General features: G+C 38.3%; 1 protein-coding gene across 8 annotated transcripts in view; it reads right to left on the reverse strand.

The window, feature by feature from the left end:
- GABPB1 (GA binding protein transcription factor subunit beta 1) overlaps positions 1-21078 on the reverse strand; it is an 80125-nt gene that overhangs the window by 21106 nt on the left and 37941 nt on the right. For 6 of the 8 annotated variants that reach the window (XM_055437489.2, XM_055437485.2, XM_055437484.2 and 3 more), the window contains 4 exons: positions 19043-19210; positions 16003-16197; positions 13931-14078; positions 13465-13578 (listed from right to left, as the gene is read on the reverse strand). In XM_055437489.2, coding sequence (XP_055293464.1) covers positions 13465-13578; positions 13931-14078; positions 16003-16197; positions 19043-19210 — 625 coding nt within the window. The remainder of the gene's footprint in view (positions 1-13464; positions 13579-13930; positions 14079-16002; positions 16198-19042; positions 19211-21078) is intronic. The other 2 variants (XM_055437488.2, XM_055437487.2) reach the window with 1 other exon arrangement.

The raw sequence follows: 21078 nt of genomic DNA on the forward strand, positions 1-21078 counted from the left end.
TGGAACAACAGACTAGTTCCAAAACAGGAAAGGAGTATGTCAAGGCTGTATATTTACCCTGCTTATTTAACTTATATGCTGAGTATATCATAAGAAACACTGGGCTGGATGAAGCACAAGCTGGAATTAAGATTGCTGGGAGAAATATCAATAACCTCAGATATGTAGATGACACCACCCTTATGGCAGAAAGCAAAGAAGAACTAAAGAGCCTCTTGATGAAAGTGAAAGAGTAGAGTGAAAAAGTTGGCTTAAAACTCAACATTCAGGGGAGGAACAAGATGGCGGAGGAATAGGACGGCGAGACCACTCTCTCCTCCACAAATTCATCAAAAGAACTTTTGAACGCGAGTAAAGTCCACAAAACAACTTCTGAATGCTGGCAGAGGACGTCAGGCACCCAGAAAAGCAGCCCACTGTCTTCGAAAGGAGGTAGGAAAAAACATAAAAGATAAAAAGCGAGACAAAAGAAGTAAGGACGGAGCTCCGTCCCGGGAAGGGAGGCTTTAAAAAGAGAGAAGTTTCCAAACACCAGGAAACATTCTCACTGGCGAATCTGTGGCGAGCCTTGGAAGCTCAGAGGGCCACATAACCCTCTTTTTTTTTAAGATTTTTTAAAAACCCACAGATTACCCGCCAAACGGTAACTCCCAGCGGAGAAGCAGCGCAGACGCCTGCATACGCCATTAGCAAGCGGGGGCTGGGCAGGGAGGAGCCGGCTGAACTGCTTAGAGAGAGGACTGGGCTTGAATGCCGCGAGAACAATTTGAGAGAACTGGGGAGAGCAAAGCAGACTGTGGGATAGCTTCCCTACGAAAAGGCGGAAAGCTCTAACCTATGACTCGGCCAGCCCCGCTCACAGAATAAAGGACTGAGCAGAGTGAGCTGGCTGCGGTCGGCCCATCCCCCATCCCCCGCCGAGACAGGCAGGGAGCGCAGCCAGAGCCGGAGTGGGCAACTGCGGCGGCCCCAGAAAGGCATCCAATACAAACTGCAGACAGGCTTGTTGCTAATCAGGACTTCTTGGGCTCGGGCCGGTCGATATCCCCCTGAGAAGGTGCGCCGGTTGTACACCCAGAAAACTGAGTGGCGGGGACTGGGGAGGCGATAAGTCGCAGAGACCGCGCTCGCCAAACACCTGGTCCCCTGAGCTGCTCGGACCGGGGAAGGCACAAAACGCAGGCCCAACCAAGTCTGCGCCTTTGTGGAGTACCTGAGAACATGAACTTGAGCCGCTCAGACCTGGGAAGTGCATACAACCCGGTGCCGGCCTCGGACAGTTCCAAGCAGAGCAACCTAGAGCCTGTGCAGTGTAGACTGGGACAGCATACGTGCTGTGAGCGGGGGCAAACCCAGTGTGGCCGAGACGCTGCGAGCACTCCCCACAGACGCCAGAGATATTCGACTGCAGCGTTCCTCCCTTCCCAGAACAGGACTGAACAACTGAGCCTTAAAAAGTGTCCACCCGCCCCCTAGTATCAGGGCGGAAATTAGACACTGAAGAGACCAGCAGACAGAAGCTAAAACAGAGGGAACCACCTTGGAAATGACAGATAGAGACGTCTAGAGACTACTCCAAGAATAAGACCAAAAACCAGAGGCAAGAGGCTTAAGCCCGAATCCTGAGAACACCAGAGAAGTCCTGACTCCAGGGAACATTAATCGATAGGAGCTCATCAAACGTCTCCATACCTACGCTAAACCCAAGGGTCAACAAGTTCCAGAGCAAGACATACCACGCAAATTCTCAGTAACACAGGAAACTAGCCCTGAGCTTCAATATACAGGCTGCCCAAAGTCACTCCAAACCCACTGACATCTCATAACTCATTACTGGACACTTCATTGCACTCCAGAGAGAACAAATCCAGCTCCACCCACCAGAACACCGACACATGCTTCCCTAACCAGGAAACCTTGACAAGTCACCTGTCTAACCCCACACACAGCAAGGAAACTACATAATAAAGAGAACTCCACAAACGGCCAGAAGAGGGAAAGGCCACCCCAAGCAAAGCATTATAAGCAAGATGAAGAAGCAGAGAAATACCCAGCAAGTAAAGGAACAAGATAAATGCCCACCAACACAAACAAAAGAGGACGATATAGGGAATCTACCTGATAAAGAATTTCGAATTTTGGTGGTGAAAATGATTCAAAATCTTGAAAGCAAAATGGAGTTACAGATAAATAACCTGGAGAAAAGGATTGAGAAGATGGAAGAAAGGTTTAATAAGGACTTAGAGGAAATAAAAAAGAGCCAATATACAATGAATAATACAATAGATGAGATCAGAAACACTCTGGAGGGAACAAACAGTAGAATAACAGAGGCAGAAGACAGGATAAGTGAGCTAGAAGATAGAATTGTAGAAATAAATGAAACAGAGAGGAAAAAAGAAAAACAAATTAAAAGAAATGACAACAATATTAGAGACCTCTGGGACAATGTTAAACGCTCCAACATTCGAATCATAGGAATCCCAGAAGAAGAAGACAAAAAGAAAGACCATGAGAGAATACTTGAGGAGATAATAGTTGAAAACTTCCCTAAAATAGGGAAAGAAATAATCACCCAAGTCCAAGAAACCCAGAGAGTCCCCAACAGGATAAACGCAAGGCGAAATACTCCTAGACACATATTAATCAAATTAACAAAGATCAAACACAAAGAACAAATATTAAAAGCAGCAAGGGAAAAACAGCAAATAACACACAAGGGGATTCCCATAAGGATAACAGCTGATCTTTCAACAGAAACTCTTCAGGCCAGGAGGGAATGGCAAGACATACTTAAAGTGATGAAAGAAAATAACCTACAGCCCAGACTACTGTACCCAGCAAGGATCTCATTCAAATATGAAGGAGAAATCAAAAGCTTTACAGACAAGCAAAAGCTGAGAGAATTCAGCATTACCAAACCAGCTCTCCAACAAATGCTAAAGGATCTTTTCTAGACAGGAAACACAGAAAGGGTGTATAAACTCGAACCCAAAGCAATAAAGAAAATGGCTACGGGATCGTACTTATCAATAATTACCTTAAATGTAAATGGGTTGAATGCCCCAACCAAAAGACAAAGGCTGGCTGAATGGATACAAAAACAAGACCCCCATATATGTTGTCTGCAAGAGACCCACCTCAAAACAAGGGACACATACAGACTGAAAGTGAAGGGCTGGAAAAAGATATTCCATGCAAATAGAGACCAAAAGAAAGCAGGAGTAGCAATACTCATATCAGATAAAATAGACTTTAAAACAAAGGCTGTGAAAAGAGACAAAGAAGGAAACTACATAATGATCAAAGGATCAATCCAAGATGAAGATATAACAATTATAAATATTTATGCACCCAACATAGGAGCACCGCAATATGTAAGACAATTACTAACAAGTATGAAAGGGGAAATTAACAATAATGCAATAATAGTGGGAGATTTTAATACCCCACTTACATCTATGGATAGATCAACTAAACAGAAAATTAACAAGGAAACACAATCTTTAAATGATACAATAGACCAGTTAGACCTAATTGATATCTATTGGACATTTCACCCCAAAACAATGAATTTCACCTTTTTCTCAAGTGCACATGGAACCTTTTCCAGGATAGATCACATCCTGGGCCATAAATCTAGCCTTGGTAAATTCAAAAAAGCTGAAATCATTCCATGTATCTTTTCTGACCACAAAGCAGTAAAATTAGATCTCAATTATGGGAGAAAAACTATTAAACATGCCAACATATGGAGGCTGAACAACACGCTGCTGAACAACGAACAAATCATAGAAGAAATCAAAAGAGAAATCAAAATATGCATAGAAATGAATGAAAATGAAAAAACAACAACCCAAAATCTCTGGGACACTGTAAAAGCAGTGCTAAGGGGGAAGTTCATAGCAATACAGGCACACCTCAAGAAACAAGAAAAATGTCAACTAAACAACCTAACTCTACATCTAAAGCAACTAGAAAAGGAAGAAATGAAGAACCCCAGGGTCAGTAGAAGGAAAGAAATTGTAAAAATTAGGGCAGAGATAAATGCAAAAGAAACAAAAGAGACTATAGCAAAAATCAACAAAGCCAAAAGCTGGTTCTCTGAGAAGGTAAATAAAATTGACAAACCACTAGCCAGACTTATCAAGAAACAAAGGGAGAAGAACCAAATCAGTAAAATTAGAAATGAAAATGGAGAGATCACAAGTGACAACACAGAAATACAAAGGATTATTAGAGAATACTATCAGGAATTATATGGCAATAAAATAAATAACCTGGAAGAAATGGACAAATTCCTCGAAAAATACAACTTTCCAAAACTGAACCAGGAAGAAATAGAAAATCTGAACAGACCCATCACAAGCACGGAAATTGAAACTGTAATCAAAAATCTCCCAGCAAACAAAAGCCCAGGTCCAGACGGCTTCACCGCTGAATTCTACCAAAAATTTAGAGAAGAGCTAACACCTATTCTACTCAAACTCTTCCAGAAAATTGCTGAGGAAGGGAAACTTCCAAACTCATTCTATGAGGCCACCATCACCCTAATCCCCAAACCTGGTAAAGACCCCACAAAAAAAGAAAACTACAGGCCAATATCACTGATGAACATAGATGCAAAAATCCTTAACAAAATTCTAGCAATCAGAATCCAACAGCATATTAAGAAGATCATACATCATGACCAAGTGGGCTTTATCCCAGGAATGCAAGGATTCTTCAATATCCGCAAATCAGTCAACGTAATACACCACATTAACAAACTGAAAAATAAAAATCATATGATTATCTCAATAGATGCAGAGAAAGCCTTCGACAAAATTCAACATCCATTTATGATAAAAACCCTCCAGAAAGTGGGAATAGAAGGGACATACCTCAACATAATAAAAGCTATATATGACAAACCCACAGCAAACATTATCCTCAATGGTGAAAAACTGAAAGCATTTCCCCTAAAGTCAGGAACAAGACAAGGGTGCCCACTCTCACCACTACTATTCAACATAGTTCTGGAAGTTTTGGCTACAGCAATCAGAGCAGAAAAAGACATAAAAGGAATACAAATTGGAAAAGAAGAAGTAAAACTTTCACTGTTCGCTGATGACATGATCCTCTACACAGAAAACCCTAGAGACTCTACCAGAAAACTACTAGAGCTAATCAATGATTACAGTAACGTTGCAGGATATAAAATCAACACACAGAAATCCCTTGCATTCCTATACACTAATAATGAGAAAATAGAAAGAGAAATTAAGGAAACTATTCCATTCACTGTTGCAATGAAAACAATTAAATAATTAGGAATATATCTACCTAAGGAAACAAAAGACTTGTACATAGAAAACTATAAAACACTACTGAAAGCAATCAAAGAGGACACTAATAGATGGAGAAATATACCATGTTCATGGATTGGAAGAATAAATATTGTTAAAATGAGTATACTACCCAAAGTAATTTATACATTCAATGCAATCCCTATCAAGCTACCAACAATATTTTTCACAGAACTAGAACAAATAATCTCACAATTTGTATGGAAATACAAAAAACCTCGAATAGCCAAAGCAATCTTGAGGAAGAAAAATGGAACTGGGGGAATTACCCTGCCGGACTTCAGGCTCTACTACAAAGCCACAGTCATCAGGACAGTATGGTACTGGCATAAAGACAGAAATACAGATCAATGGAACAAAATAGAAAGCCCAGAGATAAATCCACGCATCTATGGACACCTCATCTTTGACAAAGGAGGCAAGAATATCAAATGGAGAAAAGACAGTCTCTTTAACAAGTGGTGCTGGGAAAACTGGTCAGCCACTTGTAAAAGAATGAAACTAGAACACTTCCTAACACCATACACCAAAATAAACTCAAAATGGATTAGAGAGCTAAATGTAAGACCAGAAACTATAAAACTCCTAGAGGAGAACGTAGGCAAAACACTCTCCGACATAAATCACAGCAGGATCCTCCATGACCCACCTCCCAGAATATTGGAAATAAAAGCAAAAATAAACAAATGGGACCTAATTAAAATCAAAAGCTTCTGCACAGCAAAGGAAACTATAAGTAAGGTGAAAAGACAGCCTTCAGAATGGGAGAAAATAATAGCAAATGAAGCAACTGATAAAGGATTAATCTCCAAATTATACAAGCAGCTCCTGCAGCTCAATTCCAGAAAAATAAATGACCCAATCAAAAAATGGGCCAAAGAACTAAACAGACATTTCTCCAAAGAAGACATACAGATGGCTAACAAACACATGAAAAAATGCTCAACATCCCTCATAATCAGAGAGATGCAAATCAAAACCACAATGAGATACCATTTCACACCAGTCAGAATGGCTGCTATCCAAAAGTCTACATGCAATAAATGCTGGAGAGGATGTGGAGAGAAAGGAACCCTCTTACACTGTTGGTGGGAATGCAAACTAGTACAGCCACTATGGAGAACAGTGTGGAGATTCCTCAAAAAATTGGAAACAGAACTGCCATATGATCCAGCAATCGCACTCTTGGGCATACACACCGAGGAAACCAGAATTGAAAGAGACACGTGTACTCCAATGTTCATTGCAGCACTGTTTATAATAGCCAGGACATGGAAGCAACCTAGATGTCCATCTGCAGACCAATGGATAAGAAAGCTTTGGTACATATACACAATGGAGTATTATTCAGCCATTAAAAAGAATACATTTGAATCAGTTCTAATGAGGTGGATGAAACTGGAGCCTATTATACAGAGTGAAGTAAGCCAGAAAGAAAAACACCAATACAGTATACTAACACATATATATGGAATTTAGAAAGATGCAAATGATAACCCTGTATACGAGACAGCAAAAGAGACACAGATGTATAGAACAGTCTTTGGGACTCTATGGGAGAGGGTGAGGGTGGGATGATTTGGGAGAATGGCATTGAAACACGTATGTTGTCATATGTGAAACGAATCACTAGTTCAGGGTCAATGCATGTTATAGGATGCTCGGGGCTGGCATGCGGGGATGACCCAGAGGGAGGATAAAGGGAGGAGGGAGGTGGGAGGGGGGTTCAGGAGGGGGAACTTATGTAAACCCGGGGCAAATTCATATCAATGTATGGCAAAACCAACCAATATAATATTGTAAAATAATTTGCCTCCAATAAAAAAATAAATTAATTACAAAAAAAAAAAAAAACTCAACATTCAGAAAACAAAGATCATGGCATCTGGTCCCATCACTTCATGGCAAATAGATGGGGAAACAGTGGAAACAGTGACAGACTTTTATCTTTTTGGGCTCCAGAATCACTGCAGATGGTGACTGCAGCCATGAAATTAAAAGACGCTTGCTCCTTGAAAGAAAAGTTATGACCAATCTAGACAGAATATTAACAAGCCAAAACATTACTTTACCAACAAAAGTCCATCTAGTCAAAGCTATGGTTTTTCCAATAGTCATGTATGGATGCGATAGTTGGACTATAAAGAAAGCTGAGAACTGGGGTGTTGGAGAAGACTCTTGAGAGTCCCTTGGACTGCAAGGAGACCCAACCAGTCCATCTTAAAGGAAATCAGTCCTGAATATTCAGTAGAAGGACTGATGCTGAAGCTGAAACTCCAACACTTTGGCCACCTGATGCAAAGAACTGACTCACTGGAAAAGACCCTGACGCTGGAAAGGACTGAAGGTGGGAGGAGAAGGGGACAACAGAGGATGAGATGGCTGGATGACATCACCAACTCAATGCACATGAGTTTGAGTAAACTCTGGGAGTTGGTGATAGACAAGGAGGCCTGGCATGCTGCAGTCCATGGGGTTGCAAAGAGCCGGACACAACTGAGCGACTGAACTGAACTGTTGTTCCATGTCCAGTTCTAACTGTTGCTTCCTGACCTGCATACAGATTTCTCAGGAGGCAGATCAGGTGGTCTGGTATTCCCACCTCTTAAAGAATTTTCTACAGTTTGTGGTGATCCACAAAGTCAATGGCTTTGATGTAGTCAATAAAGCAATGTTTTTTCTGGAACTCTCTTGCTTTTTAGATGATCCAACAGATGTTGGCAATTTGATCTCTGGTTCCTCTGCCTTTTCTAAAACCAGCTTGAATATCTGGAAGTTCACAATTCACATACTGTTGAAGCCTGGCTTGGAGAATTTTGAGCATTACTTTGCTAGCATGTGAGATGAGTGCAATTGTGCCGTAGTATGAGCATTCTTTGGTATTGCCTTTCTTTAGGATTGGAAGGAAAACTGACTTTTTCCAGTCCTGTGGCCACTGCTGAGTTTTCCAGATTTGCTGGCATATTGCGTGCAGCACTTTCACAGCATCATCTTTTAGGATTTGAAATAGATCAACTAGAATTCCATCACCTCCACTAGCTTTGCTCATAGTGATGCTTTCTAAGGCCTACTTGACTTCACATTCCAGGATGTCTGGCTCTAAGTGAGTAATCACACTATCAATGATTACCTGGGTCGTGAAGACCTTTATTTATAGTTCTTTTGTATAGTTTTTTGTTCATCTTCTTATACCAAGGTAGCAGTACGCTCAACTATCAAAGCTATTAAGAAAGCCATTCCTCTCTCCTACATCTTTTCCTTAGTAGAGATTCACCTATGCACCCCATATTAGTTGAATAAATATTAAATTACACATAAAAGTGAAATAAATAAGAAATATATATTACTCAAGCAAATCTTTGCTGTAGTACACTCACAATCTTTAGATAGTTATTATATCCAACTTAGTAGTAGTAAAAAATAGATCTTTTAAAATTTGCATCAAATTCTCAGTCACTTTTGAGAGCACATTAAAAATATTGATGTCAGGGCCTCACCCTATCCCTATTGAATCAGAATCCACTGGAAAAGAACTGGGACAAATGAATTATTGAGAAGGTGACTCTGATTCACACAAAATTTAAGAAAGCTGCTCTTATGATATTATCATATTAATTCAAACTACATAACTGAGAGAAGTTTAAATTAGTAGAAAACTTGAATCACAGAATATTTAAAGGAATACAGCCTTCTAATCATTGGGTACATAAATTAACAAGATAATTTCCAACTATTTCCAAGCAAAAATTCTACTAGTTTTAATAATAGAAAATGACAACTATTATATTAATATTTGAGCTGCCTGATATTTTTCCTGACTTATTCCATTCCAACATTATGAAGGATGTTCTACTTATTTTATTTTTTTAAAAAAATTTGAACCCCCCACAGGGCACGTGGGATCTTAATTCCCCAACCAAGGATCAAACTCACGTCCCCTGCATTAGAAAAGCAGAGTCTTAACCACTGGACCACCAGGGAAGTTCCTATAAAGGATGTTTTAAACAAGTATTTCGTAAACTGTGGATGCATACTTTTTGTTTTGTTGTTGTTTAGTCGCCAAGTCATTTCCAACTCTTTTGGCACCCCATGGACCGTAGCCCATCAGGCTACTCTGTCCATGGGACTTCCTAGGCAAGAATACTGAAGTGCATTGCCATTTCCTTCTTCAGTTGATCTTCCCATCCTAGAGATTGAACCCTCATATCCTGCTTGGCAGGCAAGTCCTTTACCACTGAGCCCCCAGAGAAGCCCTGATACTTTGAGAGGCTAGAAATTTTTTCACTCATTTATTTCCAAAATGAGCTAATTTCATATATCAAAAGACAGTTGTATCCTCCCTTAAAAAGAAGTTAAAAATAAGTAACTTAGCATTTTGACTGATGTATCACTTTCTTATGAGTTTGCTGAGTGAATAGTCCCTTATATTAACTCAGGATGTAATAATAAAATATTTCTGAAACCCTGAAACTGAAAACTAAGCCTCATGGTCAATGACAGTATATTAATTCAGATTGACTATTGTGACAACAAAATGACATAATGCAAATAGTGCAAGTAAAGCACTCAGCACAAGCTCATAGCAAGAACCCTGTACATACTAACCATCGAAAGTGAAAATGTTAGTCACTTAGTTGTGTCTGACTCTTTGCAACCCTGTGGTCTGTAGCCCACCAGGCTCCTCTGTCTATGGGATTCTCTAGGCGAGAATACTAGAGTGGGTATCCATTCCCTTCTCCAGGGGATCTTCCCAACCCAGGGATCGAACCCAGGTCTCCTGCATTACAGGTGGATGCCAAATTAAATTTATGACTTACATCAATTGTTTCATCATCTTTTTCCGGCCTCACCTGTACCAAGATAGAGCTAGTAATTATTTAATATAACTATGAAAATTAGCATAGGCCTATGGACTGTGAAGAAAGCTGAGTGCTGCAGAATTGATGCTTTTGAACTTTGTTGTCAGATTAGACTCTTGAGAGTCCCTTGGACTGCAAGGAGATCCAACCAGTCCATCCTAAAGGAGATCAGTCCTGGGTGTTCATTGGAAGGACTGATGCTGACGCTGAAACTCCAATACTTTGGCCACCTCATGCAAGGAGTTGATTCATTGGAAACGACCCTGATGCTGGGAGGGATTGGGGGCAGGAGGAGAAGGGGACAACAGAGGATGAGACGGCTGGATGACATCACCAACTCTATGGACATGAGTTTGGGTAAACTCCGGGAGTTGGTGATAGACAGGGAGGCCTGGCGTGCTGCAATTCATGGGGTCACAAAGAGTCGGACATGACTTAGCAACTGAACTGAACTAATGGACTCAGGAACTGCAACAAAAATTCTCAAAAAACCAATTTAATAAAAATGAACATTAGCACCAAATTCATCAGGGTATAATGAGACTTACAGAATTACTTTTTTGTACTTCTATTAGACAAAGAATTATGAAAATTAGGCATGGAGATTAAGAATTTAATCAAACAAGTTAAATGCTTAGCAAAATAAAGGTTTATGAGGAAAGAACAAAATTGGAAATATTTACATAAAAATACTAGTAAGGAAGTAATTTAGCAACAGACTCTAATCAAACATTGGCAATCCGAAGTTATATTTGCTTGTAACATCAAGAAGACGGAGGTATCATTGGGTTTCACAGTGAAAGCATTATACTAGACTGATTTCCTTTATGATGTTCCCATTCAACTAACATTAAGATTTGTTTCATACATCAAAGATGCTTCTAACATAATCATGAAAGAATGTTTTAAAGCCATAGTTCAAATGAAACAGCATGGTTTCCTAGACTATCATAAGCACCAATTTTCTATATATAGGACCATATATTCCAGCCTGCCTCCATTTCAAATGCAATTCACTTGTCCGGTTATATAGTATCAGAAGACATGTTAAAGGAAAGAATCTGAACAGTACCAATTAGTGTACTGAGGGTTCTTATATTTTGTTCTTCAGCCATTTAAAAAGGGCAAAAAGGAAAACATTTCAACAGACTGTTTCAACAGATATACCTCAGAAGTAAAAGTAGTGATAATTACAAATATTTATTCTTATCACAAACCAAATTATAACCTGAAGAAACTGCAGAGAGGAAACGGTGTATTTAGTAGTTTCCTCTGACACACAACTTCGGAGTAAGTCAGACCCTGAGCACGAACTTCCTTTCATCACTAAATAGCCATGCTACTTTGTGCAAAACTATTTAGCCTTCACAAAACTTCAATTTCATCATATATAAATGGAAGTATTAATTAATTTCCCAGATCCTGAGATGTCCTTGAAAAATCATACATTTCTAAATTAGGATGAGTCTGACAACTGATATCAACAGAAACTAGACATCTAAGAGACAGAAATAACTTGACTGAGCATGTGCAAACCAACCTGTGAGAAGATATTTCTTTATGTGATTACACACCTCAGCTGAGTTGTTTACGCTGGTGTCAATGTACTCACCTGAACTTAAACTTAATTCAAACTCTTAAAATATCTTCAGAAAGATCCCACTATGATGTAGCAGTGAAATGAAAAATTATTGTGTTCACAGAAGATTGTAAGTCACATGCAATAAAAGTCAACTATTATTACCAATTCTCTCAGACTGGACCACACATAACATTTTCAAAGGTTGAAGAAAAGTTGTTATGACCAATTCATGGAGCCAAAAGTCTAAATGCCAAAATTTCCAGCTGACTTTGAAGAAAGGATTCATTTACAGTGATATGTACTTTAATAAAGGCAAAAAAATTTACAAGTTTAATCAAACAGAAACCCACCAATGAAATTAACTTTCTTTGATATGCTTTTGCAATTACAAAGGTTCTGAAGAGATCCTTTGGCATAGGTCATAAAAGCCACATGTCAATAGGATGATGCACATAGCTACTAATGGGAAAAGGTGATTCAGAAAACCGATTACAATGCTAAAGAAGCTGGAGAATGAAGAAATGTTTACTATCACTAGTTGGGGGTGGAGGTGTGAGGAGAAGGGAAGAGAGGAAGGTAGGGAGGGGGAGAGAGAGAGAGAGAAAGGAGAGATAGGTACTCCCTCCCCTAAAAAATACATCCTCCAATCATCACCTTAAAGACACAAATCCAGTACCTTCAATCCTTTTGGTGAAGATTAAATGAGATCGAAAGTAAAATGTTTGCCATGGTGCAAAGCACACACCAAACTAAACTGAACTGAACCGAAAGCACACACAGTAAACATGCAGTGAACTGTTGCTGTTATTATTATTAGTCACATTTCTAAAAAAACATTAATTTAAATAATGAATAACAACAAATTATTCTTTACTTTCATAAGCACTGTCCAAACATAGTGGCTTAAGCTACAGTAAGAAAAATAATTTTGTGGAGTATTTTAGTTCTCAAATTAAAAAAAAAAAAAAAAATTCACTTACATAATTACAGCAAGAACTACTTTGGTTAAGTATTGGGTTGGCCAAAAAGTTCGTTTGGGTTTTTCCATAACAGCTTATGGAAAACTCAAATGAACTTTTTGGCCAACCGAATATAATAAGGTAAACCTTATAATATAATATAAAGTAAACCTTATCTAAACTGGCTATTAATATTGTCTGTAATCATTTAACCCCAGGTTACCCTATAAGGGTGGTTGTTGGTATACTATTTCCTAGTTTTGTCAGTCATTAAGATTTTATGTCATTCTAATAGAACTGCCAGAATTTAAAAGTTATGAGAAAGACAGCAAGTTCATATATATTTATCTACTTTTTACACAAAGTCACAGACTAGTAAAACAAAGCTAAATTGGGTAAGCAGATATGTTTCCCGTGAACCATACAAGTTTGTTTCTAATTTTAATTAATTTTAATTGATTGCCAAAATTTTATATCCTTTTAAAACCCAGATTTTCAGCTTCCCATGAAAAAAATAGAACCTGGCAACACTGACTGAGCATCTTAATAAAATTAGCTAGAGCTGAATAGGATGTACACCCTCACCCTGCCCGACTCTTCTCAGATGGCCATAAACTCAACGCTATCCCCTTTCGCCTTTTAAATTTTCTTCCTGGCCTTTGTCAATATTTGAATCTCCAACTTCTGATGTACACATTTTGACTTATTTTTCTAACCTGGAGTTTCGGAAGAATTGGACAATGGAGCAGATGCTTCAGCTAAGGCAGCTAATGTAGCTAACACTGATGTAGAGGAGTTTCCAAACTGAACAGCAGATACACCCGTTTCATCTACAAGAAAGGAGAAAACAGATTTGAATCTTTAAGGAATTTAATCTAGTGCATTTTTCTGACAAACTACTTTACTTTATTCAACTGTTAAATGAAGCTTAGATAATATTAGTTTTGTGAAAACAAGCTTGGATAGCATTAGCTTTTGAAAGGTCATATTGTAGTATGTTTTGCAATATCACCTTTCTTTAGATTATTTTTCTCATAAAAGTTTGATTTTTGCCAATTATAAGGAAGAAAACCAAGGTGGCTAATATAATCTTACCCTTATTCTCCAACAGTCCTTTCTTAAAAGGATGTATACCTACTAAAGCATAAAATCCCAACAGCTATCCTATATGCATCTCAATACCTGTTGCCTTGGATGAATTTTCTGAAGATACCAGACCTGTTAGGTTCACCACCCCTCCAGGTCCAATGATAAACTGCGGTGTTGCAGCATGTATCGTCACAGTGTCGGGACTCTCTGGGTTTGTGTTGATTTGGTTCTGCATAGCAATCTAGGCAACAAATTACCAGAGCTGTTTTTCAGAATTACAACCAGAACATACAGCACAGACTTTTAATATCATACAAACACAAATATAAAGGAACATTCTGTAATCTAAGAATTATTATATAATACAAATGGAAAGTTTTGTTTATGGTCTATTGAAAGTACAGACGTAAATCATAGGTATGGATTTATATTCTAAGTTTCCTGATTAGGTAAAGCAGCAAAAATCCCATGTGAGGAGAAATTAGTATCTGAGAGACTTTTACAGAACACAGTTGAGGAAATTCCCTGGTGGGCCAGTGCTTAGGACTCTGCTTTCAATGCTAAGGGTGTAGGTTCAACTCTTGGCTAGGGAACTAAGATCTTGCAAGCTGTGCGAAGGGGAAAGGAAAAAAATATATATATATGTGTGTGTGTGTGTGTGTGTGTGTGTGTATTACAATTGAAAGATATTCTGCTGCCCTGTAGTTACAGAAAACAAATTATTTAAATCAAAATTATTTTGTCTACTATGTTTGGCAATATATAACACTACCTATATAAAGCACATCCTTCCCAATTGTTCTCCATCCTCAATTCTAGGCCCAAAACTGAAGTTAGAAGAAACAAAAATTGAAAGAAGCACAGTATGTGTTTATTTCCCTGAATATACAACAAATTTTAAGTAACCAGCTGAAGTTAAACAGACTCATATGGTCTTATAGAAGAGTTCTACTGGGAAGAAGAACAAGCAAGCAGTAAATAAAGAAGATAATTTACATCAATGTTGTCTAGCTAAAGAAAAGAGAAGTAATGCTGGTTATTAGGAAAACTTGTCCAAAAGCCATAAATAACTGTGTTCATAAACAGACTTTTTTGAGGATGGTGAAAAAATAAAAGAAACCAATCAGAATGATGAAGACTACTATTACTTACCAAGGGGACATTATTATGGTTACTTAAAAAAAACTTCAGTGGGAGGACAACAGAGTTGAAAAATGATATGGTATCCAAACATGCAACAAAATAATTAATAGAATAAAATGTCTATACGGGAATTCAGAACCTTAAAAACACCGAATCACTTTATCTAATCTTCTAATGTTACATGCAAAGACTATGGTCTTATAATTAGGAAAATAAATAGTAATGAACAAAAAGGAAGTGAAAGAGGAATAGGTCTGTCCAAAATAATGTCCAAAATGAAAAACTATAAGCTAAATAATACCCTGAGGGAACCAGGGTCAAAAAAGACACATGTATCCCATTGTTCATTGCAACACCATTTTCAATAGCTAGAACATGGAAGCAAGCCAGATGCCCATCGACAGATGAATGGATAAAGAAGTTGTGGTACATATACACAATGGAATATCACTCAGCCATAAAAAGGAACACGTTTGAGTCAGTCCTGATGAGGTGGATGAACCTAGAACCTATTATACAGAGTGAAGTGAGTCAGAAAGAGAAAGATAAATATCGTATTCTAACACACATATATGGAATCTAAAAACATGGATCTGAAGAATTTATTTACAGAGCAGCAATGGAGAAATAGACATAGACATAGAGAATGTATTTATGGACATGGGGAGACGGGGGAGAGGGTGAGATGTATGGAAAGAGTTAACATGGAAACTTACATTACCATATGTAAAATAGAGAGCCAACAGGAATTTGCTGTATGGCTCAGGACACTCAAACAGGGGCTCTGTTTCAACCTAGAGGGGTGGGATGGGGAGGGAGATGGAAGGGAGGTTCACAAGGGAGGGGATATATGTATACCTATGGTTGATTCATGCTGACGTTTGACAGAGAACAACAAAATTCTGTAAAGCAACTATCCTTCAATTATAAAATTTAAAAAAGCTATAAGCTAAATAGTTAAATCATCCATATGACAGAAATCTTTATTATTTTCTATTTTATTTTCTTAAGTTAAAAGTTACCTGTAGTATCTCTGCTAAATCTTCATTTCCATTGTCTATTGAAATATCAAATGCAGTTTTGCAAAATTTACTTTGCGTGTGTACATCAGCACCATATTTGATTAAAAGTTCCACCACCTCTTGATGATTGTGTTCCGTGGCCCAATGTAAAGCTGTCATCTTCAACATGTCCTTTGCATTAACATCAGCACCATGCTATAAAAATATTTCAAAATAAGAAATTTCTAAAATATGAAATATAAATAAGTCCTGATATGAAAATACTAACCACTGTGCTTTAAACCAAGAAGTTGTTACTAACATGATCAACTCTTATTTCTGTGTGCTGAATAATCTACCTGTTCCCAGAATCACCATACATCTATTACTTAGTCAGTTTCCTATCATGCTGGCTTTCCCAACTGCCTTCTAATTTCTCAGGAATACAGCAACTATTTTTTCAGCCACCCAGTCATGAGCAAGAAGGGCTAAAATGGCATAAGGAGTGAAGGAAAACTATATGGCTTACTCCAAAACCCTCCAGCCCCTTATTTATACAAAAATATCCTTTGCTTTCAAAACCAATGTATAATGAATTAATAGGGATCTTCCTAGAGGTACAATATTCATAATGGTAGTCACTAGACATATGCTGTCTGAATACAGATTCTGTGTATTTAAATACACAGGAATTCAAAGACATCACACCAAAAAAAGGATGCAAAACATCTCAGTAATAATTTTATACTGATTCATATTGAAATAATTTTTTACATATACTGAGTTAAATAGAATATGAAAAACTTTTACTTTTTAAATGTAGCTAATAGAAAATCTAGAGTTACATGTGATTTATGGCTTACACTGTATGTTTTTTAGATAAGTTGATCTAGAGGTTAGAATAAAAAGGATTAAGAATATCTACATCTAACACTCTCTGTTTCAGAATTTTCTCTTTGGCATTTAGATAATTAAAGAAAAAGCCCTGTCCATACTGTTTGTTTGTTAATTATCCAAACTAACATTCCCTGATATGCAGATGACACTACCCTTATGGCAGAAAGTGAAGAGGAACTCAAAAGCCTCTTGATGAAAGTGAAAGAGGCGAGTGAAAAGGTTGGCTTGAAGCTCAACATTCAGAAAACAAAGATCATGGCATCTGGTCCCATCACTTCATGGGAAATAGATGGAAAAACAGTGGAAACAGTGTCAGACTTTATTTTTGGGGGCTCCAAAATCACTGCAGATGCTGATTGCAGCCATGAAATTAAAAGATGCTTACTCCTTGGAAGGAAAGTTATGACCAACCTAGACAGCATATTAAAAAGCAGAGACATTACTTTGCCAACAAAGGTCCGTCTAGTCAGTTCAGTTCAGTTCAGTCGCTCAGTCGTGTCCGACTCTCCGCGACCCCATGAATCACAGCACGCCAGGCCTCCCTGTCCATCACCAACTCCCGGAGTACACTCAAACTCATGTCCACAGAGTCGGTGATGCCATCCAGCCATCTCATTCTCGGTCGTCCCCTTCTCCTCCCGCCCCCAATCCTTCCCAGCATCAGAGTCTTTTCCAGTGAGTCAACTCGTCGCATGAGGTGGCCAAAGTATTGCAGTTTCAGCTTTAGCATCAGTCCCTCAATGAACATCCAGGATCGATCTCCCTTAGAATGGACTGGTTGGATCTCCTTGCAGTATAAGGGACTCTCAAGAGTCTTCGTCGTCAAGGCTATGGTTTTTCCCATGGTCATGTATGGATGTGAGAGTTGGACTATGAAGAAAGCTGATCGCCGAAGAACTGATGCTTTTGAACTGTGGTGTTGGAGAAGACTCTTGAGAGTCCCTTGTACCGCAAGGAGATCCAACCAGTCCATTCTAAGGGAGATCGATCCTGGGTGTTCATTGGAAGGACTGATGCTAAAGCTGAAACTGCAATACTTTGGCCACCTCATGCGACGAGTTGACTCACTGGAAAAGACTCTGATGCTGGGAAAGGTTGGGGGCGGGAGGAGAAGGGGACGACCGAGAATGAGATGGCTGGATGGCATCACCGACTCTGTGGACATGAGTTTTGGTGAACTCCGGGAGTTGGTGATGGACAGGGAGGCCTGGCGTGCTGTGATTCATGGGGTCGCGGAGAGTCGGACACGACTGAGCGACTGAACTGAACTGAACTGAAGACAAAGTTATGGGTTGCTGACCATAGCAAAGATCAAGATCTAAGAAATCAAACTGTTCTGATTTAACTAAAAACATACATACAAGTTTTTTTCCCCCACAAAATAAAACTTTAAGATAATTTTCATTTAAATGAATGCTTACACACAAAAAGTGAGATAACAGGCATAGAAAAGGCAGACATTCAATCAAACTGAGACAGGCTGGGACCTTAGACCCTTTGCTGCAGTGCCTGCTGCTGCTGCTAAGTTGCTTCAGTCATGTCCAACTCTGTGCGACCCCATAGACAGCAGCCCACCAGGCTTCCTCTGTCCCTGGGATTCTCCAGGCAAGAATACTGGAGTGGGTTGCCATTGCCTTCTCCGTTGCTGCAGTGCCTACACCTGGACAAGCATCTCCTCTAGCAAAAGAATACAAAGAAACTATAGGGACTAAAAATAACTGTGTGTGCTATTGGGGCAAATTATGAACATTAAATACAAAAAGACCAAAATCCCAACTGCCACTTCTGAGATGTTGGGAGCAAAAGCTAGGTACTATACACAGCTCCACCAAGGGGGAGGGCAGACCACTCAAGCAACCCCTCCTACCTAATGGCTGGACTGGCCCCTACCCTCACCCTATTTAAGGGACCAGCTTCTCCCTCCTCAGAGAATGAGCAAGAGAACCTGTTACTTATTTTAACTCCCTCATGCTGAAGCACAAGTCCCTAAAAAGCCCTACCTGAATTTCTTGTCTGGTCTCTTAGAACTTCTATTGATTAAGGAATCCAAGGACCCTGGCCAGTAACAAAACTAGTTCCCTTCTACCTCTTACAAAACCACTATGGTTTTATAAACCTTTGTGGGCTGACTTTCAAAAGCAGAATACAAAAAGAGAACATATACCTTAAGCAAAACTTCCACTATGCTGGCATGGCCCTCAGAGGCGGCCATATGCAATGGCGTTCGGTCCACTTTGGTCCTGGCATCTCTACTTACACCAGCTCGGAGTAGTACTTCTGTGGTGGAATAATGTCCATACTGTGCTGCCAGATGAAGTGGAGAAGTTCCCAGCTACACCACAAGAAAAAAAAAATCCACATGGATAGTCATTTTTAAATATACTTATATTTCTACCTTCTATTTTATATATTGTGTCCACAGAGCAAACATTATCTTTTTATCAAATGTTAACAGTAACTCAAAACTGAAAAGGAATAATTTTTGCTGATCACAGTCTCTTCAAAGGAACCTTCAAGAAGTCCCATTCATTTCTCAGTGAGGAAGAAAGGTCAGTATTTCATTTAATTCAAAGGTGCTTTGTTTTTTTTAATCAGATAAAGTCTAAACAAAATTAATTTCATCAGCAATTAGAGTTTGCGATATTTTTGAGTACTAGGATGTTTTCCCTATACTACTCACACAAAACTTCTTTTCATCTATGACACACATATCAAATAAATGTTAGTGTATATTTTTACATTAAACTATTTCATAGGAATTACAGCACCTCAGTAATCTTTTTAAAGGAGTTCATACAGTCATTTTTCAAGGGAAAAATCTGATCTGAGGTGCACTGCCAAAGGTAAGTTAAGACAGATCCAAAATTCACAGCAGAAACTAATACAACATTGTAAATCAACTATATGTGCCAATAAAATTTTTTTAAAAAAGAACCAAAACAGAGCCCAGTTCTCCTGAAATTGATTCCATGTGGCCCAGTCACTATATTAACACAACATTCATACAGGGGAAATACATACTAATATGTGAAGAAGAGCTTTATCAGGGGTATAATTTTTAATAGGTGAAAATTAGAATTATACTATATCCCAAGCACTTAGAAGCACAGAAAGCCCCTTCAACTCTATGATTATCAAGGCATTCATTTTAAAGAACCAAGACAGTTCACTAGAACAGGTGATTTGCGAAGACCACTACAGTAATAATAGCAACTAAGGCTTTTATTTCCATAGCAAGCACTATTCTAAGGCCTTTACACTTATCTCATTCAATCTCCTTATAACATAGGTATGATTACTATCCTTATTTGGCAGTAAATGAAACTAAGCACAAACAGGTTATTAATATGCCTGAAGTCACACAGCAAGAGTCATAATCAAAGCTGGGCATGTGCTCTTAATACATGGTATAAATGGAAATCACTTACCCTTGGAATACTTATTTTATTACTATTCAGAGCCTTGTATTTTTAAGGGATGGTCATTCCAGCAGATCAAAAAAGATTCTTAAACAGTCCTTTCTTTCTCCATATTCTGTTTCTTAAACTGGCCCTTTCTATACTCTTAAATTCTAATATTTAATAAGTATCTCTGAAGCCCATTTAGCAGCCATGAGTTCTACTTAGTATGATATAAGGTTTATATTTTCTTCTTGAGACCTTACCTTTTTGGTTGTTGATACAAAAAATACATATATATATATATTCATATATAAATGTAGTTTGAAGGGAAAAAATAAGGTAAACACCACCATCACAGTCTAGAAATAAACATTACCAAAATTTAAAATCTTCCTACATGCCACTCCCTAAAAAACCCTTCCCTCAATCCCTGAAGTTGGAATAAACATTGTTTTACTTTGCTTTTTTTCTTTTATTACTATGTATCTCTAAGTAATATACTTTGGTTCTGCCTGCTGAGCTTTATTTAAATAGAATCATATTTCATGTATTTCCCTGAAACTTGCCTTCTTTTGCTTAACCTCATAAGATTCACCCATGTTGATGAATTTAAGTGTGGTTCACTAACTTTCTCTGCTTTGTAACTTTCTACCAAGTGAATAAGTCACAATTAACCAATCTATTGCTGAACATTAGAATTTCTAGTTTTTTGTTATTATGAATAATGCTGCTACTAAAAATAGTCTTATACATGTCTCAAGTATATGAACAAGAGTTTCCTTTGGGAATATTATTTGAA

Source organism: Moschus berezovskii, chromosome 9 (assembly GCF_049115385.1).
Source record: "Moschus berezovskii isolate FMDL1 chromosome 9, NW_MosBer_1.0, whole genome shotgun sequence".
Taxonomy (NCBI): Eukaryota; Metazoa; Chordata; class Mammalia; order Artiodactyla; family Moschidae; genus Moschus; species Moschus berezovskii.